The sequence below is a fragment of the Micropterus dolomieu genome, linkage group LG14 (assembly GCF_021292245.1).
Source record: "Micropterus dolomieu isolate WLL.071019.BEF.003 ecotype Adirondacks linkage group LG14, ASM2129224v1, whole genome shotgun sequence".
NCBI lineage: Eukaryota > Metazoa > Chordata > Actinopteri > Centrarchiformes > Centrarchidae > Micropterus > Micropterus dolomieu.
In genome coordinates, this window is record NC_060163.1 from 23,355,197 (window position 1) to 23,383,018 (window position 27,822).

At 39.6% G+C, this 27,822-nt stretch overlaps 2 protein-coding genes across 2 annotated transcripts in view; one reads left to right on the forward strand and one right to left on the reverse strand.

Moving 5' to 3' along the window:
• LOC123983569 (rho GTPase-activating protein 44-like) overlaps positions 1-17,648 on the forward strand; it is a 38,348-nt gene extending 20,700 nt beyond the window's left edge. Inside the window, exons 14-23 of the mRNA XM_046069826.1 lie at positions 240-353; positions 1,975-2,066; positions 2,220-2,403; positions 2,659-2,661; positions 5,528-5,545; positions 7,204-7,395; positions 8,291-8,815; positions 9,731-9,846; positions 11,642-12,025; positions 14,481-17,648. Coding sequence (XP_045925782.1) covers positions 240-353; positions 1,975-2,066; positions 2,220-2,403; positions 2,659-2,661; positions 5,528-5,545; positions 7,204-7,395; positions 8,291-8,815; positions 9,731-9,846; positions 11,642-12,025; positions 14,481-14,638 — 1,786 coding nt within the window. The 3' untranslated portion in view covers positions 14,639-17,648. The remainder of the gene's footprint in view (positions 1-239; positions 354-1,974; positions 2,067-2,219; positions 2,404-2,658; positions 2,662-5,527; positions 5,546-7,203; positions 7,396-8,290; positions 8,816-9,730; positions 9,847-11,641; positions 12,026-14,480) is intronic.
• A 2,277-nt stretch (positions 17,649-19,925) lies between these two features.
• LOC123982446 (testis-expressed protein 47) lies at positions 19,926-25,736 on the reverse strand. The gene is made up of 9 exons (XM_046067964.1): positions 25,551-25,736; positions 24,208-24,280; positions 23,571-23,674; positions 23,412-23,476; positions 22,092-22,170; positions 21,715-21,849; positions 21,424-21,571; positions 21,155-21,214; positions 19,926-20,418 (listed from the first exon to the last, which is right to left on the reverse strand). Exons 1-8 carry the CDS (start codon positions 25,662-25,664, stop codon positions 21,177-21,179), a joined length of 756 nt encoding a protein of 251 aa, XP_045923920.1. The 5' UTR covers positions 25,665-25,736; the 3' UTR covers positions 19,926-20,418; positions 21,155-21,176.
• Between the last annotated feature and the right edge of the window lie 2,086 nt (positions 25,737-27,822).

Here is a 27,822-nt window from a genome sequence, read left to right on the forward strand (position 1 = left end):
TGTACCTTGTTGTACCTTGTACAAACTAAATACACTAGTGAGGGGAGGATATTAAGATACAGATGAAACAATCAGATCATCTCTCAAAGTACTGTGTCACCAAACATTATGTTGTTTTTCTTCTTAAATAGGTTGAACTTATATATTGTAAGCTGCTTTGGACAAACGTTTCAGCTAAATTAACGTAATTTTTTTATAAGTAATGTTTTCTGACCTGTTTTTTCTATCTGTATAAACAGGTATTTGATCAAATTCCTCTCCAAACTGACTGAGGACCAGGATGTGAACAAAATGACGCCTGGAAACATTGCTATTGTCCTTGGACCGAACCTGCTGTGGATGCACAACGAAGGGTAAGAAAGCAGAGATACACAGTTACAGTAGTTTATATATCTGTAATAGTAGTATAAAATACAGCTTACACATGTGGTACTTAAAGAATGAGGTTATATTCTAAATTTTACTTTTACTTTTACTTTTACTACTAAATCTAACAAGTATTGTGTGTGTATCCAAAGCCTGTCCTGTTGGAAAGCTGAACGAAAATTACCCAAACCTTTTTAACTAATAACAGTTCATGTTTGCTGTGTACCATTGGATGTACTGACAACGATCACTGAATTAATTTGATACAGAAGAAATCTTAAAAACCTTGAGGATTCTCAGGAAAGCTTCCTGTTCCAGTTTCGAGTGAGTTACAAACTGAACGTTGAGCCAATATTATATAGCTGTAGCCTCCGGTACTGCAGCTATTTTGATCTTCAAGCTCATCTTAATTACATGTAATCAGGCACCGCCATCACCCAAGTGTATCTGCTGCAGGTTTATCAAGTGTAACACACAAAGCTACTCAAATCGGACTGATTAAATATCGAAATCAATATTTTTCCGTATTTCAATATTTTTCTAAAACAGAAAAAAACAAAAAAAACGACTTTGTTTTTGGGTTTTTCTGATTTGGTTTTGAAACGAAATAATCAAAGAATGAAACCATGCACAATGTGTATGGTTCGTCCGTTTTAAAACCAAAACAAAAAAACAGTCATCGTTTTTTTGTTTTTTTTTTAAAACAAAAAACGGAAAAATATTTTTGATATTTAATGTGCCTGATTATTGTAGCTTTGATTAAACATTATAAACCTACAGCAAATACACTTGGACGAGGGCGGTGCCTGATTAAATGTAGGTGAGGTTTAATTAGAAAAACAGGAGGCTCAGTTTGTAAACCAAAGAACGACTTTTTGGTTTTGAAACAAAAAAATCTAAGAACGAAACATACACGGATTCAGAAAGCATTTAGATGGATTGACATGTCGTTTTTGGTCTTCTTGTGGAACATAATATAGGATATCGCCAGCCTTAACCTCCTTATCCTAGTAAGTTATGTGAGGACATAAGACTGTACTTTAATTTTCTAATCTACTAATCTATGTTATGGTAGATTCTGCTGAAAGTAAACCAAGTTAAAGCTAAAATGTTTTAATTTCTACAGCTGCTGAAGTCTTGAAACATTTGTTTTTAGCTCAAACTACTAACAAAATGTGAAGACAGCCAGAACAGAAGGACTTGAAAATTTGAGCTGCTGAAAATCATGATGCTGTTTAGAGCTCAAAGTGCTACGAGTATTGATAACAAAATGGCCAATAGGCTCAAGGCTTTAACATCTCCAGGAGATGTTTTATCATAAAGTATATTCATGATGAGGATGACTAAGCATTTGGAAAATGGTGAAGGGCACCTCACTTTATATCTCTGTGTAAATCATACAAACTCTTTATCCCCCTCTTACTTTTAATTAGTATTTTATTAGCCAACATTTCCAAAATGGTTTTAATTTTCTCATTTTATTGCTTCTCTAATATCATGAAAATGTGTTAAATCGCTGCCTGAGTGTAAATTTTTATGATCCGGACAGCTAAGTTTCCTCGACCTCCCGCCATAAAACTGTCTCTGTCTCCTCTCTGTCTGCTACAGTAACATCACAGAGATGATGACCACCGTTTCCCTGCAGATCGTCGGCATCATCGAGCCAATCATCCAGCACGCAGACTGGTTCTTCCCCGGAGGTGAGGATGGATAATAGAAGAGGAAATAGATTTTTATTTGGAAGTCTTATTTGAAGATCTATTTTTTGTTTCCGCAGTGGGGTGATTGACGTCATCACAAAATAAAAGACTTAATTGTTTCTGTATCTTGTCCTTTCCTTCTGTCTTTCTTAGAAATCGAGTTCAACGTCACAGGTAACTACGGGAGCCCCGTCCACACCAACCACAATGCCAACTACAGCTCGATGCCGTCTCCGGACATGGATCAATCGATCGATCGTAGGCAGAACGACCAGAGTCGACGGCCGCTCAGCGTCGCCACAGACAACATGATGCTGGAGTTCTATAAGAAGGACGGGTACGACCCCTCTGTCTCTACTGGGATTATGTTCTTTTAAAACACATTTAGGAGTTTTTAGTAACTGAGGATTGTGATGGCTAAAACAAAATAACAGGAACAGAAAGAGTCATTAATAGAACTGAGTAACAGACAATAAACGAGGTAAATAGTCATTTAGAGCGGTCATAGATAGATTCAGATTATTCTGCACTAACAACAAAAACATGTATTAATCAGTTTTAGCAGCGGACTTCTAAAACATCGTCACTGGAGAAGGTTTAAAAAATAGCTTTTTAGGACATGCGCTTATTTTGCTGAGAGTTAGATGGGAAGATTGATTTCACTCATGTATGTGCGTATGGAGCTGAAGCCAGGAGGAGGTTAAAAAAAATCACTCTCTGGTTCTAGCATGATACTTAATTCACAGATTTGAGAGAGTGGTATCAATCTTCTCATTTAACTCTGCAAAAAAAGCAAATGAGTGTATGTCTAAAAATGAGCAAGGTTGCGTCGCTGCAGCTTGAAATTAATTTCCGAATGCATATAAATACCTATATTTATTGACAATTGACTGAAAGTGAACATTTATTGATGCGTTCATTTGTTATTGATTTTCTGTATACACCATTTTTCTTGTTTGTAAGCAGCAAGAGAGAGAGAGAGAGAGAGAGAGAGAGAGAGAGAGAGAGAGGAGAATTGCAAAGCTAACATGCTGATGTTTAGCAGGTTTATTTGTTAACCATGTTTATCTTATTTAACTAAGCTTAACTAAGTACTGCACAAATTAAAAATATGACATGATGACGGAGCTAGATGAAAAGTTCTGGCATCAGCAGAGGCACTGAAAAAAAGACAGTAGTGCAATAATTAAACCGTACCATTAAATTCAAATCTAAATGAGCTGACGTAATAAACCAAAACCGTGAGGAAAAACTGCTTCAACAATCCTCTTTCTACAAGTCAGAGGAAACTGGTCTCAAACAGGCCCACTCATCTAAAACCTCCCAGTGATTACACACACAATCATGTCACTCTGCCTCTGAATCAGTCAGCAGTCTCCTCTACCTCCGGTGTCCTTACAGCGTCGTTCAGGGTGGATCCTAACTGACAGCTGAACTTTACATTTTTCTTCAAGACAAGGCCACGCAGAGGCCCGTAAAGTTCCTGCATGACTGCCTTTCGACAGGGTCAGACACAGGAAGCGAGACAAAGAGAATTCCCTACCGATTACACAAGTTTCATGTGAGAAGTGAACTCGGTGAAAGACTCAGTTTCACAATGAAGTGGGCAGAAATAATATTTTATCACACTTCAGCTGCAGTAGCTGCTTTCAGGTTTTTTATGTAGCCCAGTGAGAGGGGTAAGCAAGTGAGAAAAAAGTAAAGTGAGAGAGATGACATTTAGTCTGTGAAATGAGGAATCTGCCAATCCTCAAGCTTTAGAGGAGGATTAGCTGAAAACCAGTCAGTCGCTTTCTTTCCCTTTCTCTGTCTGTCTCTGTGTCTCTTTCTTTAATGCTTTAATACACCCTTGGTCTTATCAGACCCTGCGGGGAGTCTGAGCTCGGCAACCCTGGGACCACAAGTAGCCCAGCTAATTAAACCTGGACCGAGTGTGTGTTGGGTCTGATCAATAGCGCTCAGCTCTCAATAGAAACACAAAGAACACTCTTCAGAACCAGTCAGCACAAAGAAACTACTCCTTTTGAAACGAGAGGCTGTCTTAGTTTTTATGTGCAAATGATTTTAGATGTAGGTCCGTATATAAATGGATGTAAAGACTGTATAGTGTCATATTTAATTTTTAGAGATTTTTTTAATCAGAGAAAAATAGTTTGCCCGCAGCATCTTTGGTGCGCTAACAAATTAGGTATTAAAACATAATTTCAAGCCTTCAATAGAGATAGATAGCAGCTAAAAGACAGCAGTGGAAAATATGCTAGTATGCAGACACATGAATGTGCCAAATGCATGCTAGAGTACTGTCTATACATGTTCTATGAAATTAGATGTTATGAATTGGTGCTACATAAATAAAATTGAATTGAATATGTTGTTGTTAAACATCTTACTTTAAAACTGTAGTCTGGTACGATATTTAGGGAAATACACTTTTTCACTTTCTGAGAGTCAGGGAGAGAAATTAATACCACTCTCAACTCTGTATGGTAAAAAATAAAGCTAGCTTAGCATAGCAAAAAGACTGGAAATACAGAGCCTGACTGCACAAAGGTAACAAAATCAGTCTAAAGCTCCCACCATTGCTCCCCAACTACTTCTTGGCCAGGAGCAGTGACTTCCTGGAGCCTTGTCACCACCATGAGTCCAGCAAGTCACCTCTCATGGCCAAGAGGTGCTGGTAACGTTAGGCAGCTCTTTTTGTCTTGTTTCCTCATTTCCAGTCTTTATGCTGTGATGTGCTATGCTAAGCTAACTGCCTGCTAGCTGCAGCTTCATAATTACTGGACAGACAAGAGAGTAGTATTAAATTTAAAGCATGGCAAGAAAGGGAAAGGGCTTCGACAGGCTCCCCAAACACAAAAACTATTAATTGTTTTACAGCAGTAATGATTGTGTATAGAAAAAAACGTCTTGGACCAATGTGCACCACTTGACCTGCAATTCAGACTACATCAAATTCGCCACACAGCCCAGCACTATTGAGGGGCTTGTTCCAGTTTATCCCAAAGGTGAAGGATGGGGTTAAGGTCAAGGCTCTGTGCAGGACCTGGCTTTGTGTCTCGTCACCATTGCAAACTAACTGCAGTTGCAAGAAACCGCTCACATTTGTCGTTTATCTTTGGCTAATTTTCTTGTATCCGTTCGGGAAAGTTTGACCTAATTAGGGCTAAACAGAAAGATAATTTTCTCTCTGGGTTTTGACGTGGTTGAAGCACTTCAGGGAGAGCACATTTCACCCCTCAAATCGCTCTCCTCATTACACCCAGCGTGAATCTCATCCCTTGCAGCCCCCTGCCAGGCCAGCCTCCCCATTCGCTCCTCCATCTTGGCTCTTGTCTTTAAAAGTTTATCCTGCCAAAGTTCCTCTGCTGCTCTGATAACGATGCTGTTAATGAGCCCAGTGAGACTCCACGATCTTTACTCCTGTCCTCATTGTGTTTGTCTCTGTTTTAACTATGCAGCATTAGGAAGATACAAAGGTACAGTATAGATCATTTTAATCCAATCATCCTCTCATCGGCCTGTTCATCATGTCTGTTCGTCTGAGCTTCCTGTTGACAGGAACTGTCATTTGTCATGTGTGTTTAATGCTCCAGTCAGGTCTGCTTGAACTCCTGTAGTTCAATGTCTCCAACAGAGTGGGGTGACACGGAAAAAGCCGGCCTTTCTTTCTTTGTTTACATGAGTAGCACCTTTGCAGCTAAAAACAGCCCACCAGCACCTTTAAAGCACATATTATATTATTAACCTTATGTGTTTCGGCAACAAGGAAAATCACTGACTGTTGTTTTGTCTTTTAACTTCCTGTCTATGTTGGAACTGGTAATATATTTGGTTGTCTAGGTGGATGTCTGCTGCTTGTAATCACCTTTCACCTGCATTTCGGCAAATATCTGAGCAGTTTTACAAAATACCTTTTAGTGTTGAGGACTGCAGAGTTGGAAGAAAACACTCTCCTCTACGGCAGTCTGACAAATTAGATCAGTTCTCCCACTTCTCACCTTACTGTTATAATAATCATACTTAATGGTCAGAATGTGTTGGTGCTTGTGTTTTTATTTCTTTATCCAAAACAAAGAGTCATCGTGGTGGCTGATTTTGGATACGCAGTCCAGTTCTTCATTTCATTTTTGGTGATCGTTTGTGACAAAAGCAAATGTTAATAACTTGATAACCTGCATCATCCTTCTGAGAAGTGAAGCATCGGAGCATTTGCCATTTGGTTTGGTAACTTTGCGCCTACAGTATTTTTTAATCTGATATCTGCAGCGCATATGGTGTTGAAATCATCGATGTGTGTCCCCAGCTTTGAGAAATCGATACTAGGCTGTGTGAACCAATCAGGACCGACTGAGACTTTTCACTTGAGTTTCCTACAGCGATAAGCAGAAACCCAGAGAAGTCACAGCTTCTGTCCAAGAAATAGTCTGGCATGTAACACCCATAACCATAAGCTTGTCGTTTTTACATGTCAGTTTTTATACAGATTAAACAAATTAGATATAATGTGTTAATTAGTGAGCTTTAGAGGTGCTGGTAGGTGGGTCTTGTTACCTTTGGACAAAGCCAGACTCGCTGTTTCCCTGTCTTTATGCTAAGCTAAGAAAACCGCCTGCTAGCTTAATTTTGAATGGACGGTCATGAGAGTGGTATCAATCTTCTCATCTATCTCAGGAAAGCACATAAGGTCGTTTCCCAGAATGTCAAACTATTATCTGTATTTCTTTTTAACCTTTTTATAATGCCAACGGGACCATAACAATCATCTCATTCTTAAATCCATCCAAACTGCTCTTAAGTTGCAGTCAAAAGACACTTTACTCATAAATCATCATCATCATAAAAAAGGGAATTATACATTGAAGCAGGACACTGTGTAGATAAAATGTTGTTTTTTGTTCTTCCATGCTGAGGATCGAAAGTACACCCATACAAGGCTGTGTGGGTGGAAGTACAGTGTCCCTAGAGGCTGATCCAGGGTCCGGCCTTTTCAAAGCACTAATGGTATAGATGACGGGCAGGGAAACTTATCCCTGGCAACTTCACCCCTGACGATCTGTTCAGGAAACCTGACCCCGTGAACCACACACACGGCCTCCCTTGATTTGATTGGCTGTGCATCTTTGTCCCACTGCAGCATGGGTGTCAGGGTGATGGACACTACTTGGGTGTCGCGCAGGGGCTCGTCTTCTACGCGTAAATGCTCGTCCACGCCACCGAGCGTGCACCCCCCTGCCCTGTCCACCGACGCTCTCCTCCCCGAGCAGCCTGGGGAATTTGCTGCCTCCCCCTCCCCCACCCCTCCTCCCACTAGCAGCGACCGAGCCAGGTAAGGCTGTCGTGCCCCCCTGCTGTCCTCCTGTTTTACTCCCCCTCCCCCACCTCACACACCTCCCACCTGCTGCTGCCTCCCCGCCGCGTGTGCTGCTGCGTCCTGCAACTGACACCAGAACAGCGCTGTCTGCTCGTACCCACGTTTTCTTGTCTGTCGCTGTTTTTCCCCCCACAAAATGTTCATCCTCTCACCTGTGTGTGTGAACCCCAGTGTCTCACCTCTGATGAAGAAGCATGTCGTTTTTAAACTTTGCGATTGCCCTTTAAGTTCTTAATGTTTCTTTTTTCCTTTAAACTTTCTCAATCTTGAATTAGTAGAGCCATGTGTGGAGTCGTTCAGAATTAATTTTCTGCTTGAGTGGTGATACTGTATATATCATGTGGCGCAAGTGAAGATTTTCACTTCTCTTTAGGCTGGGGTTTTACGTAATGACGTGTGGAAAAAGCTGAGCAAAGTTCATCCATAGTTCAGTAGAAATGGTTCATTGCTGCATGTGCATGAATTATTTATGTGTTTTGTTTTTGTCATTAGTCCAAGCATCATTAACAGCATAACAGTCCATTGTCGCAAGGCCCTGCAATGGATGAGGTGACTGACTTTTCTGTTTATTTCATTTTTGTAATTTGAAAACCATTGAGGTTTTCATTAGCACCTATTCTTTATTTCCTCTGTGCTGTTCCCCCTGGAGCCCTTACTTCTCCTTCCTGACACAATAATTAATATTCGCCTGATTTCCTGCCTCGTGATGGACCAAACTTAAAACAAATCAATACCCCCAACTTTTCTTCACCTTCTTTAGATACTAATGACTATGTCACCTTTAACAGCATTTCAGCCTCTGGAGACCGGCTCAGTTCCCCATGAGACATTGATATGTTTATCATTGCAGCTCGGATGATGCATCCTCCAATTGGTCGGACTCCTGTTACAACTACCCCTCCCCTGAGGAGGAGAGGCTGCCTCCCCCTTACCCCTCTTCCTCATCTTCCTCCTCCTCCTCTTGCTCTTCCTACTCGCTCCCTCACCACCATTTCTACACCCGAGCACCTCCGGGTATGCGTCCCGTCGCTCCCAGTCCCGAATCCGTGCCTCCCGGCCCGTCCCCTCCCCTCCGCCTCTCTGGCTACAGCCCACCCCCTCTCCCACACTCCCTTTGCCCGTCTCCTCAGCAGCTTGACGTCAACTCCAACCCCAAACCCAATTCCTTGCACCTGCCCAAACAGGCCTCCCTGTCTGACGCTTCGCATGCGGCCCTGCCCGAAACGAATGGCTCCACCCTTTACATCAAACCCCCGCTCGTTCTTACTCGTCATGAATTGTTCCTGGGCTCCCCCAAACCCCCCAACACCCCCCTATCTGCTCCCCCTCCATGGGCAGCCTGTGCCTGTAGCCGGGAGAGAGCCAAGCTGACTAGGTAAATACAGAACCCTGCTTAACTCGTTCGTACTTCCAACACAACTCACACACAAATGAAGAGAGGCCCCGCAGGCTCACTGAAGCATGAGAGAGGGATGATATGAGGAATAAAATGAGGATGGGTGAGATTAAGATTCTCCCAACAGCTCCACTCTATTCTCCGTCTAATATTTTCCCCTGGTTGTGTATCCGTCAGTCATGGAAATCAATGCTCTTTATCAGATCCATCTTTAATTTAATAGCCATGAATGCAATCCATAACTTTCCATGTTGCCAGGATATTCAGGAGCCGGTTGCGAGGCAACAAAGGAAATTCAAAGCTTTCAACGCATACCATTATAAAAGTGGGCGTTAATGAGTCATACCAGTGGGCCCAGTCAGCCCTGAGTGGTAGACTGCAAGAGCAGACCTTGAAAATGAACAAAAACAACACACTGATGTATGCTGAAGTAAAACAAAGCAACATCGGTTCATCCTCATGATTATGTTTGACATTGGTAGAAAGCCCAGAGATACTCATGTGCATTGCTCCACTCGGACTTTAAATCCCAGCAGCTTCAATCATCCATTCATGCCTCATGTGCCGAGAGTGAGAGCGGACTGACAGTCAGAGTATAAACTGGTTACGTTGTGACCTTCAGGCCCTCTTCCCATTGGCATTCTGGCTGCACTGCGCTGTAAAAGTAAGGAAAATCCATTAAGCCATTAGGGTTTATTTGGGATTTTTTAACTGCTTCGTCTGCACCGCAGTATAGACTGCAGAAGTGGTCACTCTTGCAATTTGACATTGAACTATGGGTGCTGTTGTTTTTTTTTTTAATATGCCTAGACATTTACATGGTTGACATATTATTACTGAGAAGAAAGATGCATGGGGCAGCTTGTGATTCCTGTGTGTTATTCTCCTTCGCAGTACTTTAAAGAACAAGGAGCTGTCTCCAGTGATAGGACAGAAGGGAATCCAGGGAACAATGACCTCTAGTGGACAGTCTCAGCACTCTGAGCACAGCCCACACAGCCTGAGGAGAGGTAAGAAGGCTGCGTGGTTTCACCCACTGTGGTGACAGGGCTGCCTTGGCTTTGGTCTGAACTGAACATGTAATTTTCTAACTGAAAACTGTTTATTTTCACGTTAACCCTTTTAGTCATTGATTTTTTTTTTGGTAAACTTTACTGGCTTCATCTTTCTGTTAAAGAAATGGCTTTTCCACGTTTAAAAGCCCTGGAGACATGCACCCCATAAATATGCTGCCAATTCAGTGAAATATATTTCAGTTTTTATCTTTTACGCACAAATAAAATACGTTTTAAAAACTGATTTATTATTCAATACTGTGAATGAGTCCATTTTAAGTTTAACTGAAGAGGAGGTCTTAGGTCCTTTGGACCATTAGTCTGCTTAAATTTGCAGTTTTCATTCACACCAACACCTTAAAAATGTGAGCAAAAAAGAGTTAAATGAGTCACAACCTAACATTTTGTAACTCTGCTTGGCAGATTGTAGCCTAAATAATAGGCAGCAGAAATATTTATTCTACTTTTTTAATGATAAACTTGATGAATACATTTGTTTGGGAATCTGTATGGTTGATTAGTAAGAAGTGGACCTGAGTGATAGCTTTCATGATGATCATTAAAAAGCCACCACCTGATTTTACACATAAAAATCAGTTTAGCCATCATAGTTAGTGCTACTCAGCCTAAGAGAATTTTTGAGAGTTTCAGGCAGTTTACAGGCAGGGCAGGTCTAATGAAAGACACCTCTGCTGCTTTGGTTTTGATGAATTGTTTTGTCTCTTGCAAGCCTCCCAACTTAACTGAAGTACAAACCAATCTCTGCAGTACACGTTTAATTAAAGCACAGAGAGGAGCAGTCATTCATCTCACAAATAAGTTTTAAAATCCATCACTTATGTGGCCTGTGAGAGAACTGAGAACATTCTGCTTGCTTTATATCAAGGCAAGGGAAGTTTATTTGTATAGCACATTTCAACAACAAGGCAATTCAAAGTGCTTCATGTAAACCATAAAAGCAGCAAAGGGAAATAAAAAAACCTACAATAAAATATAATTTTTAAAAGGGTGAAATAGAAAATAAAACAGGATAAAATACATTTTAAAGAGTTGAATTGGAAATAGAAACAGTGCAGTGCACGACATTAATCCACAACCTTACATCTGATCTAATTAAAGGCTGTGGTAAAAAGAAAAGTCTTGATTTAAAAGAACTGACAGTTTCAGCAGACCTGCCGTTTTCTGGGAGTTTGTTCCAAATATACGGAGCTTAAAAACTGAACGCTGCTTCTCCTTGTTTAGTTTTGACTCTGGGGACAGAAAGCAGACCTGATCCCAGACGACCTGAGAGGTCTGGATGCTTCATAACAAAGCAGAAGATCAGAAATGTATTTTGGCCCTAAACCATTTAGTGCTTTATAAACTAACAGCAGGATTTTGAAATCAATTCTTTGACAGACAGGAAGCCAATGTAAAAACCTCAGAACTGGAGTGATGTGATCCACCTTTTTGGTCTTAGTGAGGACTCGAGCAGCAGCGTTTTAAATCAGCTGCAGCTGTATGATGGATTTCTTAGGGAGCCCTGTAAGGACACCGTTACAGTAGTCGAGTCGACTGAAGATAAATGCCTGGATATGTTTTTCCAGGTCCTGCTGAGACATAAGTCCTTTAATCCTTGATATATGGTATCAATATGTTCAATCTGTTTTAACTCACACTGCTCCAATCTGCATAACTGGTGCAAGTAATCATTGCAGCTGAATAATATTTAGATAATGGAAATCCGTTGTTCTTGTTGGTCTCTATGCAGCAAAGAAGCTGGCACCGATCCCACCTAAAGGCCCTTACTGCCAGACAGGAGCCATGTCTGACCAGTCGACAGGTCAGCCATCTCCAGTCAGCCTGTCGCCCACTCCTCCCAGCACCCCCTCCCCGTACGGCTTCAGCTATCCGCAGGGATACAGCACCATCGGCTCCCCGGGGCAGATCCAGATGGCCACCACCCCGTCTCTCTCCTCTCCACCCTCGCTGGCTGGGACGCTCACTAAGGCCAGGCCGACCCCCAAGCCGCCCCGTCAGAGGCCCAACTTACCTCCTCCTCAGCCCCCCACCACGCCCGGCAGCAGTCCCCAGCCTCTGGACCATTCGTCAGGTCTCCTGGACGGTTTGTCTCCTGGTGAAAGCATGTCCACAGGTAAGGTGTATAAAACAGATTACATCACTATCTGGTACTCTTTGACTGTTGTATTTAAGGATAGCTTTGAGCAGCTGTTACTAAACTTAGCTATATTTTCCTATGTACTTCTACTTTGTCATTGTACGAGTATTTACATGTCAAGGTAACAACTTTTTCTAATTTACACACCACTGCTGGCTCATGAAGAACACAGGATTTACATGATGTGTTAATTGAACTTTTATGCTAAATAATATATCAGATTGAGACCAAGCTGGACTCCAGGTTTATATTCAACAGATATTAAATAAATAAAGGGTTATAATATAAAATGTAATACAACATATTACTGTATGTTTTATGGATCAAGTGGAGGTAACACATTATATATTATACATTTTAAATAACTAAACTTTGTTGCACACTAATTAAATGAGATGACTGCTGATATTGTACATGATTTTAGTTATTAACAAATACCATGAAGAGATCTCATTCCTCTGTACCACAGGCAAAGTTTATTTGTGTAGAAACAAAATATAAAAGAAACACAAGGCAATATAAAAATACAAATTTAAATAGTATTTATGTACTGTATATCATATATTTTATTTAAGATTTTTATATATACAGTATATATAAATATAAGCTGAAAATGGTCCCCAACAAATGCACGATTTCCTCCTGTTTGAGTGACGTTTCGTTAAAAACTACAGTGACAAGCTGTTTTAGGAAATTACTGAGCCTTTAAAAAATCCGTGTGACCCGTTTTTTAAACATTTACATCTTCAGTGGTAACAGGCTCATTGTAACAGTCACGAACAGGGTAGTAAAGTCTTTTTCATGGGATTTGTTGACAATAAGACAAATATAAAGTATGAAAATAAATCTGCACTAAAACATGTTTATTTTATGTTGGCTGTTTCTGGATTTAATACTCTATTTATCTATTTATGTATCTCAACATCAGTAAGAGGTTCTGATTATGCTTTCATCTAATTTTCCCCTGTTGTCGACTGCTCTTATTGTCTCACTTACAGCGGTATGAGTCGAGAGGCTCAGTGTGATTCTGTGTGTGAGAGGGACTTTTAGGGTAAGCAGGAGTTCCTGTGCTAAAGCCTCACCTCCCCACCTCTCCAATCCCTCTGCCATCTTGGCCAAACATGGAGCAGGCTCGAAGTAGGGTGAGGTTGCCAGTAGATGCAGATTCACCGCTCTATGGCACCCTCACTCTAGAGCCACTCCTTATGTACCTATACATGACATCTCATTATACACCAACAAACGGCTGTTCAGTCCAGCTCTAATGCATTTTGTTGGCCTTTGCATGGTGGCTGAGACTGATATGATGCATGGCTTACATGGGCGTGTCTAACGGACCCTGCAGCCTAAACACACCATGGCAAAAACTTCCAACCTTTTTTTTTTTTTTTGACCTTAAGATTCCCACCCATAATGCCCTGCTCCAGCTGCCCCCCTCCCCTGGCTTTGACAGTCACCCACCCTACACTCCCACTTCACTCCACAATGTTGTGCCTCACTGCCCACCACTGTTCCTCAGTCAGCACACTTCCTGTCTGTGCAGTGTCCAGTTGTTCATCACTCATGTTACACTGTGGACGTCATTATTCTCCAGCAAAGACAGCTGTTATTTGCATCAAACGGAGGTCAATATATTAGTTTATACACGAGTATAACTAACTACATTGATCTTATGGTTTGGGGTTGTTTACTGAATTGACTGGTCTTTTTATGCCCATTGATCAATTCTGAATCAGGTGTAAGCAATAGGGATGCACGATATTGACACTGATGCACCACCATGTATCTAGTTTCAGTGTTACTCCTGGATACACGAGAGACACAAACTGGGGCCAAGTTTCATCTTGGATTAAGTAAATCTTAATGCAACATGCAAGGATGTTGATTAGGTTTTCCCAGTTTGGTGGGGAAGAACGTGACTGGCCTGTACAGAGCTCTGACCTCAACCCTATCCAACACCTCTGGGATGGACTGGATCGCCGGCTGTGAGCCAGATCTGATCGCCCAACATCTGTGTTGCACCTCACTGATGCTCTTGTGTCTGAATGGGAGCAAATCCCTGCAGCCCGGTTCAACATCTGGCGGAAAGACTGAAACCTTAAGAGTGGAAGGTGTCATAGCAGATTAACGCCCATGGTTTTGAATAGATATGTTAAACAATGCTTTGCTATCCACTTTTGCCATGCAGTTTGTCAAATTTTAAGCTTTATCATTATTGTCCAAAATAATAAGTTGTCTTGTATATCGTGCACCTCTATTCGCATTTATTTTATTTATTCATACTTAAATGTATGATGCTGATCGTCCAGCATCAATGAAACCACATCTGGAAGGATCTGTTTTACTCTACAACCTCTCTTTTTACCAAAATTAACAGTATTTTAATTTAATTTACTCTCTCTGCATCCTGTCTGTGTTTCTGCTCTGCCAGATTCTCTCTGCAACTTGGACATCCCCATCATTGACATGGAACTGGACGGTATTTTTGACTTGCCCCACATCTCCTCCTTCAGGAACTCATTGCCGCTGCTCCAGTCGACCAATAAAAGAGCGGAGTCGGAGGAGGAGTCTGAGAGCACAGTGCTATGACGCCACTGAGTTCCCCAGACGACTGATTAAATGAAACACAACGCTACTGCTGCACAGTCCCGCTCATAATAAAACACCCACGCTCATTCAGTGACCTTTCGCCTCTCCAGATGGATTACTTCAGCCTCACTCTGGATGTCATCGCCACACCTCACCTGTTCTCGATCCAGAGTGGTCAACTTGTAAAAAAAACCCAACAAGCTCTTCTAGAAAATATCAACAAATACGGTGACCACACCTAAAAGAAACCTCCACACTCACAACAATCATGAGGCGTTAGCGACAATGCTGTCAGGGGGACTTTTGAATCAGACACACAAAAACACACACATTTTAATGTTGGCTGTAAACATGTTTTTCTTTTTTATTCAATGTTTTGTTTTGCCTTATTTGAGTCACTTCCAATATTGCCTTTAACTTCACACACAAGACTGGAAACAGGCTGCTGGGAGGAATGAATGCTCTCTGCTGCTGCTGCTTCTCATGAGTGATTTTTTGAAGGACGACACAGTACTGTACATCTGTCCTGCCAACACTTTCTTCCTCTTTCTCTCACCATTTTATCTCCCATCTCAAGTTCCTCCTTCATTCCTCAGGGGTGTCAGTTGAAATGCCTCGCTCTGGCATGTGGTGGCAACGACAAATGTCCCACCTGAGCGTTCACTGTGAGTGTGCCAGTATGTCGTTTTGGGAAGTGTGTGCGTGTTTGTATGTGTTTGGTAATCGTACTATATGATGTTGCACTGTTGTTGGTGTCGTGGAGCATAAACAGGAATGCATGTTTTAGACATTTAGGAAAATAACTACCTGGTTTTCAAAGAGGTTAAATGCCCAATCACACTTTTCTCTGTATTTACATCACATTCGATCAGGATCAATCACTGAATATTTATTGTTTATACTGTACATTTTCAGAGTATATGATACAATTACCATTATAAATCATATTTTCTATCTACAGAAGAGCTATAAAGTTACCATTTCCTCCAGATAGATTATAATTGATGTTGTCAGGGAGCTACTAAATAAATGAGATGCATACTGTAGTTTATGAAAAGTTTAAAATTAAATTGTTGAAATGGCTTTTGCAAAAGCAACAAGTCTAGTAAGCTGGGGAATGAAAATATTTTACACACAATTATTTTGGCAGCAAGCAAAGCCCAGTGGGATTTACAATATGGGGGTTTGGTACTATGGTGCCTGGAGTGTGCCACGACATTGTTTACTTAAATTAATAATTAAATAGTCCAACTCACAGAGCAGCAGCAGGAGATCTGTTAACAGCAGCTGTTATGTTTTGGCAGGTGTGTCACCTGTCATTTAAGGGAGGCCTGTGGAGTTTTAACAAACAAAAGTAATGTTTACATTCAGTGTTTCTCACCAAAACACATTGTGTGAATCCTTGAGCTCTAACAAACATGTTAAATGCTTTTATTTCCTTTTGCTAAGCCAATTTTATTTGATTTGTGCATTGTTTACATCCACGTTTGCTGGCTTGCAGTTTTCTACTTCTCTGCTTCTGTGGGCTCACTTATTTGCTTCCTTGTGCATTACTGCCACCAACTGTGGATCAGCAGAATAGCATAAAATCGGTGGCAGGATTGCATGACTTGTGTTCATCCTCACGCAAACAAAACGGGGGCCTTTAATAAAAACATTACTCAGTAGCGCTACTAGTGGTCAACACTTCCACAGGGTACCTTTTAATGTCTGGGTGTTATTGTGCTCACATGACAATTAAAGAGTGCCATCCTTAAACTGAGCAATCAAAACAGGAAAATTACAAATGTCAAAGAAAGAAGGCAAAGTTAATGGTAAATGGTAAGTAAAATTAAAAATTCCTTTTTAGGATTAGTTTTGTGATTCCATTTTAAAATTTTATTATAAATTCCACACACAAATCCAGGAAATAAAATGATTCACTGATCTTTTAAAGTTGATATGGCAGACAGTTGCCTTTTTACACGTCCATTATCGTTTATATTTAGAATCGTGTTCGTGTCCACCTGATAAATCTAAGTTGATTTTAGTTTTCTTTTACCTCTGCTTTTGGTCTCCACCGACTCCTGAGGGAAATTTCTGCCTCTTCAGCAGCTAAATGCTCCACTGTGTTTACCAGCTAGTTTCTAACTGTGGTTGTTTGCTGCTCAGCAGGTCGTGTACAGCTGTTTTTCAGAGCTATTTCTCTGAAAACAGCTGCTTTAAGTTTTATAATGTATAATTTAATAACAATTCATATTTATCAATTTATTAAATGATAATATTTAAACAGATAAAACTAAAACTCCATAATTACTCTGATGGCACACTTCAGGCTCCTGTTATACTTATATCTTGAGAATCATACCTGTCAAGGCCGTGTAGGGAGAGAGCGTAGGCACGAGATTTTGTACACCTGCCCTGAGGTATTTATAACATCCGATCATATCACATAACAAAGAACTGAAAACAGTCACACTCCCAGAAAAAAAGGTGCTATTGTTGTAAAAAAAATTTAAAACGCTGCAGCCCCAGTGGCAAAACAAGCACTCTTTTCTTCTGCCAGTGCAGTTTCGGTGTCAGCCACCTTCCCATTGCAGTTTAAAGGAACTCTGTCTGATGATGCTGATATTTTTGGGTCTATATTAGTGAACCAGAGGCAAGTGCAAAGAAATGTGTATATGTGTTTATATTGATGAGAGTATTTATACAGATATATTTCTGAATACTTTTTAACAGGTCTGAAGAGTTGTGATTGTTTCCACTACACATGACTTTCATCCGAGGATTAAAATAAAGCATTCAAACACGGGACCAGAATTTCCCTGCTGTCGCATCAAAACCTTTTCAGGAATCTAAGAGGTTAAGTTTAAGAGAAAACTTGAAAATCAATAAAACTGGAGTAACAAGGTTTGCATACGACAGCAGCAGGTTGTTATTTGCCTTGTGATGGGTTTTGCTGTGACCTATCCAGATTTGTAAGACTTTCCGTTTGTCGTGAGAGCGTCCACTATACATGGCCTCAAAGTCACTGTGCTGCTCCACCATCCTTTCTTTTGAAGTGCGATATTATTCACAGGACTTTTGTAAATAACTGGAGCCTCTGTACATACATGTTCTGTATATACTGACGGAGGAGAAATTTAACTATATACATATATATATATATATATATATAAAGAGATAAACAAATATGGTATGGAAAAATATAAATGATGATAAACATATTATACTGTACATATAATATTATAATGTTGCTGGTTCTGGCACAATATTGCCACATTCACATAAAATAACATCAAGTAGACTTCACACAGTTAAAACTTTATATGGTACAGTAGCTCTTGTGGCACTGACGTAGGCTCAAGGTTAAATCTAGTTTGTAGATTTCTAAAATAAAAACTGCTGATTGTGCTTGTGTTGCAGACTAAGAATTAACCTCTTGAACCCTGATTTTAGCTTTATTAGTTAGAAAAAAAGTCCACAATGTTTAATAATATTGCACTTTTATTCTCTATTTGCTTATTCCAACAAGTCATTGCAGCTACATGTTTGCTATATAATAGACAATTAAATGGGTCTTCATCAGTTTATACATTTTCTCACAGTTTAACCTGGTGTATTTAATAGTTCTGAAAATGTTGGGATGAAATTTTAAATGATTTCTGTTTGCACAACCTGCAGCTGTAATGATGGATCAATGGTAGGATCCAGCAGGGTTTAAGAGGTTAAAAGAGGTTCTGCAATGAAACCACTGCATTGCTGTCTTTTAGTTTGACTATTCAACACCAGAAAACAAATATCCTCAGTTCCACGACATAAAAGACAAAGACCTTCATTATGTTCCCGATGTTATACATAAGATATAGATGTTTAAGATTGTTGTAATTTTAAATTTAGAACATGCAAAAACTGTTTTCACATGCAGAGAAACTACAGAATGAAAAGCAGAATGCAAAAAGAAAAAATAATAAAAAATTTTTAGTGCTGCAACCTTCTTATATAGAGTCTATGGCTGCAACTAATGATAATTTTCATAATCAGTTAATTTGCAGAATATTTTCTTAATTGTTTGGTCTATAAAATGCCCGAAAATATAGGAAAATCAGCACTGCAATTTCCTGAAGTCCAAAATGATCATCAAAGAGCTTGTTTTGTAGTTGTGGTTTACTCTCGAAGAAAACTGAAGAAAAGCAGTAAATCCTCACAGTATAGAAGCTGTAAGAAAATGTTTGGGCATTTTTGCTTTAAAAACAACATTGATGATTGATGAATCAATCAGATCCTTCAGTCTAAATCAATACAGCATGAAATGCCATCACCAGTATTTATAATTTTAATATTTAAAGAAAAGCTTAATGCTGACCACAAAACAGTTTCTAAAAAGACGTTATTGTTGCGATGTGGCTGTGCTGAGGTGAATGGTCCGTCCTGTCTTTGTCTTGATTTCTGTGTTACAATGTGCTGCTCTTCGTTTTTGTACTAAAGGGTTCCAGATTAAGGCTTGTACATACAGTATTCATCACACACAACTTTATTAACAGTAACCCTTACGAGCAGAGACAGAGGGCGAGGGATTCCAGTATTACAGCTTTTGCAAGCATGCCCTTTGAGCACTACAATACGAAGGCCTTTTTTTTACATGAATAGGTGGAATGTACTGGTGATAGATGATGTTCACCTCATATATCGTGATGAAGGCGGGTTGTGTGTGTTGTGGAGATAGTTTCAAGTAAAAGAGGGTGGTGGGGTATTTGATAAAAAGTGTGTTATGACCAACTTTGGGAGGCTAGGGGAGGGGAAGTTTGATTTGACATTGTCCTGTGTGAAACTCAGCAGCATGCTTTTTACCCATGCCTATGAAATATGTCTCATCTTTGGTCCTAAATAAATGTGCTTGTATTTATTTTTTATAAGTGAATAGACCGAACTTTATAAAAGACTAATAAGTGCTGCCCTCGACCTTTTTTTGTCAAACTCTCCATCAATTTTGCCAACAGTTTGAAACAATTATGATTTACAGTTTGTTTTCACCATCTGTGTTCCATTAATGCAGTACGTACCATCCTTTTTACCTATAGCAAATAAAGAAAGCACATCCGGCCACACTGTCCGGAAATTAAAAACCTTCAGCTAACATGGTGGGAGAGAAGACTGTTTGTGCCCAGAATAATGTGCGTTTAGATCTCCTGAAAAGTTCCTATGACTTTACATGGGAATCATGCAAGCAAGAAAAAACGTGCTTGTTTTTCTTTTTGCTTAAGTTTAAATTCCAAGGAATGGAGGCAAAATAAAAAGGGAACACAAGAGTGATCAAGGAATCTTTATAGATCTTTGTGTCAACCTGTGGTGACGCTGTGAACTCTTTAAAGTTTGGAGTAAAGAGGAAATGCCTTTTTCGCGGACATGCTATCTCCCGGTCACCGAGTGGAACACAGTGTACAGTAAAAATAAATAAATAAATAAAAAAAAATTAACTTCATCCGAATGTTCAAACTATTAAAAATGTTTTTATATTACTTGGATTTTCTGTGTTTTTTTTGTTGTTGTTGTAAATGATGTTCAATGTTATTTCACTCAAACAATTTTTTTATATCATTTTATATAAAATAATTTGGAACAGAAAGAAGCTTATTGGGACCAAACAGGAAAAATCAAAAAAACAAAAAAATGAAAACCCAGAAAAGTGTCACAGTGAATGCAACAGTTCATTGTTGTTGTAAAATAAGATGGCCGAGATTTCTCTCAGCTTGTAAGGCTTCAGTCACATCCAAGGTACTTTAGTGAAGGCCAAACACATTCTGCAGGGGCAGAAAACGTTTGGTTATATTGTTGAATTGCAAGGTAAATCAAAGTTTAAAGTGACAGCACTGAAATGCCCCTGGAATACAGACAGCCATGCTGTGAGAGAAACTACTGTAAATCACCCTCCGACACATAGTGGTCATGGTCACAAAACATGCTGTGCTTCATGTAAACTTTATGCAAAATATGACACACAGGATTAGGGTCCTCCAAATTACAAAAACACACTTTCTCTCTCACCTCTAGAGGTATCTAGTCATGTAGAGAGAGGACATGAATGAAAAAATGTGTTTGTGGAGCTTACAGCGATGAAAGTCGACAGTCGACCTAGTAGCTTCGTCTGTTTTATGGTTATAAAGAAAACAGAGACCCACAAATGTCAACTGCTAGCGTGGCTAAAAGTCCAACAGCAACGTTTCTTTCCAGTAACAATGTTCCTGTTTCTCAGAGACTTCGCTGCCATCAGTTTGTATTTGAGGATGTTCTCTGGATTATCCAGTGGACACTTCATTTTTTAAATCTCATTTTTCAGTGCTGTGGGCACCACAAACACATTTTCTTTCCTTAAATTGTGATGGGGCATAACTATCATACATATTTCTCAAAACCAAGACTATCTGGCTAAATAGCTATACATTTTATTTTTGTAATTTGAGCAAACTGACCCTTTAAATAATAGCGGTTTGATGTCTTATACGGGATGTAGATGAAACATGCACGATGAGCCCTTACCTTTGACCTTTTGTCCTAAAAGTTAAACTGTGGTGAGGAAGCTGCTTCGAATAACTTGTCCTGTTAAGTAATCAGAATATACAACATAGCAAAATGTGCAGCCTTCTTGCCTTTACCTCTTTCTTATCAATTACTTGATTCATTGCAGAAATTAACACAATCATCATCAAGTCACTCGTCTTTCTCCTAAGACTGATAACTCAGCTGAGGTGCTTTCTGAGGAAGCATATTCATCATAAATCCCAAATACACTGAAGGATGCCTCTTACCGAAGTCCATGCTGATGTTTAGCGGTGAGTTGTACATCTTTAGGTGTTGTTGCGGAGTCTGGAGCTCATCTCGAGCCAAAAGCTTGTGTACAACCTCCTGAGAGACGATCAGCTCCGGGATCTCGTCCAGCACTGACCCAGGAAGAGCCTTAAGAGTACAGTCACACAGTGAGAGAACATCTTATTCATGAACTTCCTCTGACAGTGACATGGTTATTTTATTTTTAATACAGAAGAAAACAGGTGAAATCTATCCCGAAAAAGGAAATAAACACACCACAGCAAACACACCTTAGATATTTTAAGGTGTTCACCAAGGTTCTGCAGTTCTGATAGGACAGTGCAAACCAGCGTCTCTGTGCTCTCTTCCTCTTCCTCTAGTCTCTTAGCCCTGATGTCCCTTTCCCCCTGTTCTACATCGAGCACCTTCGGTCAAAAAGACAACACTCAGATTCATGTAATTCATAAGGAAAAGGCACAGATGAGTGACTAATTGGAAGAAAAACATGAATAAACGAGTGGATGCTGATGAAATTATTAAAAATGATCTTGATGAAACTTTTCTGAAAGCTCGTGGTGGAACAACACCTTACTGAGACGCTATATTTCTGTATTTGCCTCATTTTAATGGAACGATCAAAGACCAGAAGTAAAGATAAAAAGCAAACCTTGTAGCTCCACTGTTGGAACAGCCTGCTTTGAGGGTTGTGTGCCATGAACACAACCTTGGGAGCTTCCAGCACGGTCCTTAAATGGGATGTAAAAAATAATGTGTAAAACAGTGTGACAGAAACCAGCTGAATGTAAGGGGTTTTTAGACTTTCTATACTACAATGACCCCATGAAGATGTATGACCTGACATATTTACACATGTAAGAAAACGGAAGCAAAGTAAGTTGAAAGCGATACTTGCTGACCAGTAATTGAAATCCAACTTGGGGAAAATATAATACAATAAAGAAGAAAAGTAAAAATAAATATACAAATGAACACACAAACAGGTGAATATTAAATAGCTATGTAACAGTAGCTGTTTTGTTAAGTGAGTGACAATGCTTGGATTAATCCCATCGTACTGTTTAATTAATCTGTTTCGATCAATTTCAAAAATAGGAAAAACTAATATATAATGATAACCAAAAAATACATGGTCTTGAAGTAGCCACATATATCTTCTTTAAAAGTGGCAGGTTATGATCACAACAGCTAAATTTGTCTTTCACATGCCTTTGCTTTTATTGTTTTCTTTTTTCTTTTTCCTGTAAAACAACTTGAAATAGAAAAATGCTATACAAATAGAGTTATTATTATTATTATTATTATTATTATTACATCTGTGCAGAAGGTGAAGGAAAAAAGAGAAAGGGGCAAAGTTTTAACTTTCATCAAGTTTTTCCCTTTATTTTGTTAAGGTTGTTATGGTTGCTATTGGTTTCCAGCGGTATAAAGTCCCGCTGTTCCAGTATTTCTCCGTTCCCCCTTGACATCAACATCCCCTGAGTCCTCAAAGGGAATACTGCTGGTAAAAAGCACATTATTTGTTTGCAAACCACATGTTATTGTGGTTAAGTGGGCAATCCACCACTTTAGAATTCATTATTCATATTATATTATATTTTGCGCATAACTATGCGATTAATCGCGGTAACATTTTTTAATCACTGCCCAGCACTAATGTGTACACATACGTTGTTGTCATAATTTACATACAACAGACTTGTGTGATGCATATTTGATTGCTAAACTGGCTGAGATACGTTTCCACGTAGCAAACTTTATCTTCCCAAAGCCTACTAACTCATGCCGAGCAGTTTAATTCTTTAATTTTTAATTTAAGTTTAATTTCCATTTGGTGGAATGGTGCAGACTTAAAAGCATGAGGGCTCGGGTTTAAATACTTTACTCAGGGGAACAACATATGTTATCCTGTTAGGGCAATAGTACTATGCATTATATCACAACATGTAGAACAAGAAAGCATCATTACCAGTCTGGCTGCTGTTGCATGTCTTCAAGGTCTTTCAAAACAGAAACCAGAACCTCCCTGGATGACTGGAAGATAGCCACACAGAAAAGTTTAACATCTCACATCACAAACCTTCATCATAGGTGGATGATGTGAATTTTTATTTGCAGTAAAACTTACTTCAATGATATGCAGCAGACAGGATGGATAAATTAACAGCAGGCCCGTCATATGATCCCATATATACTGTTTGCTTAACTGGAAGTTGAGCTTTTCATAATGAGCTGTATGGAAGCAAGCAGAAGAGAGAAGAGAGTTGAGAGCAGCTTGACAACGTGAAGGCCCAGCTCTGTTGTAGTTCCAGGTTTTCTTGAGGCTTTTATTGTGGGCTTTCTATTCAAATTTGTGTCAAAGAATTCCTTGAGCAGCAACCACAAAAAGCTCTTACAAGGATGCCCTGCAGGCTCATTCTCATACAGAGGTGTGAAAGCTATAAAAACACTCAAACAAGGGGAAACAAGACAGACTTTCATTGCTCTGACAGAAACTGCAACATGTTTTTGTGGATTTAAGAGTTGGAAAATTGGTCAAATTCAGATGTTTCTCTGTATAATTGCTCATAAATCTACTGTATAACAAACAGTGTAGGTGTATGCATTTGAGTTATCAATGAGATTACCATCCCCCTCCATTTCCCCTCAAGGAAAACTGGATTAAATTGGCGTACGGTGATTAGGTCATTGATTAGAATGAAGGGATCTTGTCAGTGGAATACAAATGCCTTATTATCAAGCTCTACGGTAATTGCTTAGCTGACCTCCCAGCTCTGTCCTGTCAGCAAGATGGTGGGGGAGCCGAGCAATCACTATCAGCCGCTGTAGCACGATCTTCTGCAGAGACAATGAAGAAAGGTATTAGAAAACCTGCAGAGCGACAACATAAAAGTCCTAAACACCTGCAGAGCGCTTTGTCACATACAGGTAGGCACACACACCTGCAAAGGGAAGATCATTATTACATGCATATATATGTATATATAAATAACATTTAGATTACTAAAACTTCCTCTTATCTGTAATTTAATACAAACCACATCTTCTTTTTGATCCTTCCTCTGTGCCATAAGCTGGTGAAACAAACTAGTCCCAGTTTCATCCTCTTTGTTTTCCTGTGCTTTCTTTTCCTCCATCTTCTCCTTCTGACTTTCTCTATGTCCAATTCAAGCCCCGAGTGAGTGAAGCCTTAGCGAGCTGCGCGCCCTCAGTGTTTATAAAAGCGTATATCCTAGAAACCTATTGTTCTCCAGATGATCCTGTTAAACGAAGCCTGCTGCACTCTGACGCAGTTACAGATAATCACGATAAACACGTGAGCCAATCCCAGGTCAGGACCGCCTTGTATTTCAGGTATAGAGGGCCAGTAGTGCAGGGAACAAGGCAGTCAGATGATAAAGTAAATGTGGTCAAAAACTGTTTGCTGCCTTTCTGCTGGTCACTTCCCATGATAAGAGAATTGATGTGTGCTAATGAGGCTGGGCTCAAGGGATGGAAACTAAATGTTTCTTTTGGTTTAGTTATCCTCCATTCATTCCATGCGTTTTTCATCATCATCTTAACATTTCAGCACTCCGAATGGGAATTTTCTATTAGGAGCGTCAGCTAAATATGTAAATGTATGTGTAAAGAGGCCTATATAACGTTGAATACACACACACACACACACATATATATCTATATAGATATATATATACACAGACACTACAATGGAGCAGAGTGCAAAGGATGCCTGAATAAATGAGTAGGCCTGTTATGTGCACATGTGAAGTCTACAGGTGAATGTGATATACTATTTGCAAACTGTAATAGGCTACTGCTACTCTGTAACATCTCTGAATAACAGTTTATTGATTATTTCTTCCACCAGTGAATATAGGCTACTATATCTGAGATATGGTCATATAGTGCAGTCCATTTAACGTTACAACCCTGTCACGACATTTCATAAAAGAGGAATTATATACACTATGTGCCTTGTTAAATGATTGTTTGCAGTTGTCCCTTCGTCTTATTTTAAGTTTTCCCCTTCATTTGTTGGAGTCAGTTGTTGGTTATTCCACATAAAAACTTAATAATTCCGCCATCAAAGCGCTCCGGTACAAACCTCTCTCATTCTCCCGTGAAACACATCAAACATTGTCAGGGTGTTGTTTTCTTCCTGCTCGGAGTTTCCCCATAACTTTGACGAAAAGCCTCTGAATTTTTGCAAAGCAGCCATTGTTCAGCTTTTAAGTCACCGTCTGATGTTTAGAGGGGGGTCTCTGTTGATTACCATGGCAACGAGGCACGTCAAGACGCGTTTGACGTTTCCGACTGGGTGACCAGGTGGCGGGTGGTTATAACAACAAAACTTTATTCACTTTATATAAGAATTCAACCGAGTAACATTTGCAAGAAATAGGCTACGTATAAAAAAATAAAAAAATAAAAAGATAACCCAGTTATAATCACGATACTTACAGACTCCTATAGAGGCCTACAGCCTACCGACAGTTTAACTAAAAATAAAATACTGGTAGCCTACATACTATGGGTACACACAATAAATTTATCAACAAGCAGCAGGTTGAGCACCTATCACAATTTCTATCCATCCATCATCAACCGTTTATCCTGCATACAGAGCTTTTTATATACAGTCTACAGGCGGGGTACACCCCGGCCAGGTCGCCAATCTATGGCAGGTCACCATTTCCACCATGAAAAAAATTAATAAATTAAAGGTTACTGGAAGTTTAAAAAAAATCCACCAAATGATAACATTTCTAACTTTTATCTCAAAATTACTCTTACTATATATTTATTTGAACTTACTATGTCTTTACTTTAGACATAGTAAGACATAATTTTGTCCAGGGCAAACAAATATTTTTTAGGTATCTGCTATGTTTAATTTTCTCTTTTCACATGACAGCCAGCTTTTAAGTTGGATCTGAGACTAATGGTGCTTTCAGACCAAAAGCGAAGTTAGCGTTCGAGGCCGTGAGTTTACATCATAGACTGGTTTACATACAAATCTGCAGGCCGGCTGAGAGCTGCTAAACTTGGGCTAGAGGAGCAGGGAGCAGCGCTGAGGCTTCGGACAAATAAACACCCGTGGTCGGACTGGACTTTGCTGGCAACTTCGCCGTTTGCTCGAGGGAGGAGCTCGGAGTAAACTGCTTTTATTAAATTAGCTTTTTACTTTAGTTTTTAGGATTACAACGTTGATTTATCTTCACTCGAGCTTCTCAGCACATTCGGTTCCAGTGTTGTTAGCGTCGTTTGGCACGACTTCATATTTATATAAAAAACGGACAAAACTGGACATTGCTGGGAGCAAAGAAAGCGAGGAGGTTGAACTACCTGGTGAGTTCAGAAAACATGTGTTTGTAACTGTATTCCAGCTATCGTTGTACTTTATTGTGACCAAGTTAGCATAGCATAGCCCTGATTGATCCGAACTCCATTCAGAAAACAAACATTTTAGAAGTTGTTGTCCTGCTGTCTTGCTGACAGACCTGGCAAAGCATGAAATCATATGTTTAACAAAACTGCATTATATTGTAGTTATTTCGGCATCAGTTTGATCCGTTTATTTCTATTTACAACAATCACAACAAAATGTTTACTTTGGGTTCATACAGCTGTAGCAATGGCAAGTTGTTTATTCACATTAACGGGTTAAAATCGACTTCTCACGTTGTGTGTGAACACTTTTTATATACAGTCTATGATGTACTCACGCGAGGAAAGCGTTGCGAGGCGAAAATTCGCGTTTGGTCTGAAAGCAACATTATGCGCCTTCTCAAATGCTCAAATGGCTAGCGTTTTATTTTGAAAGTCTAACCAGACGTTTTATTTATTATTGCTAACTTTACCAGAAGTATATTTTGTCATTGCTAAGCATTGCAAACTTGACCAAAGAGCCCTAAACGTCAATAAATGACGCAAAAGGACTCCCAGGTCATTAAAAGGCGACGCCAAAAGGCCTTGACCAAGCGACAATATGTGATGAGACAGGAGTGAGAACCATAGACCGTATATAAAAAGGTGAGAACGTGTTGAATAAGTTCATTTTTAAATAAATGAAAATGTAAACTTAAAGGCAGGGTAGGTAAGTTTGAGAAACTATTAAGTATCTAAACTAAGTATCCAACAGACCCCTCCCTTCTGGGATCCTTTCAAAGCCACGCCCCCAAAAAACGTGAACGTGCGTTGCCGACTCTGCTGGAGGACGAGCACAGTGTGACAAGCAGAGAGCAGCGGCTCACATCAGGGGTAAGAAAACATCTAACTTTATCGTTATGAAAATTAACAACTAACCCGGCTGTTAGTACTCACTATCAAGCTAGTATGTTATTATTGGATAGGTTTAAAAAGACTGAGTTTGATTT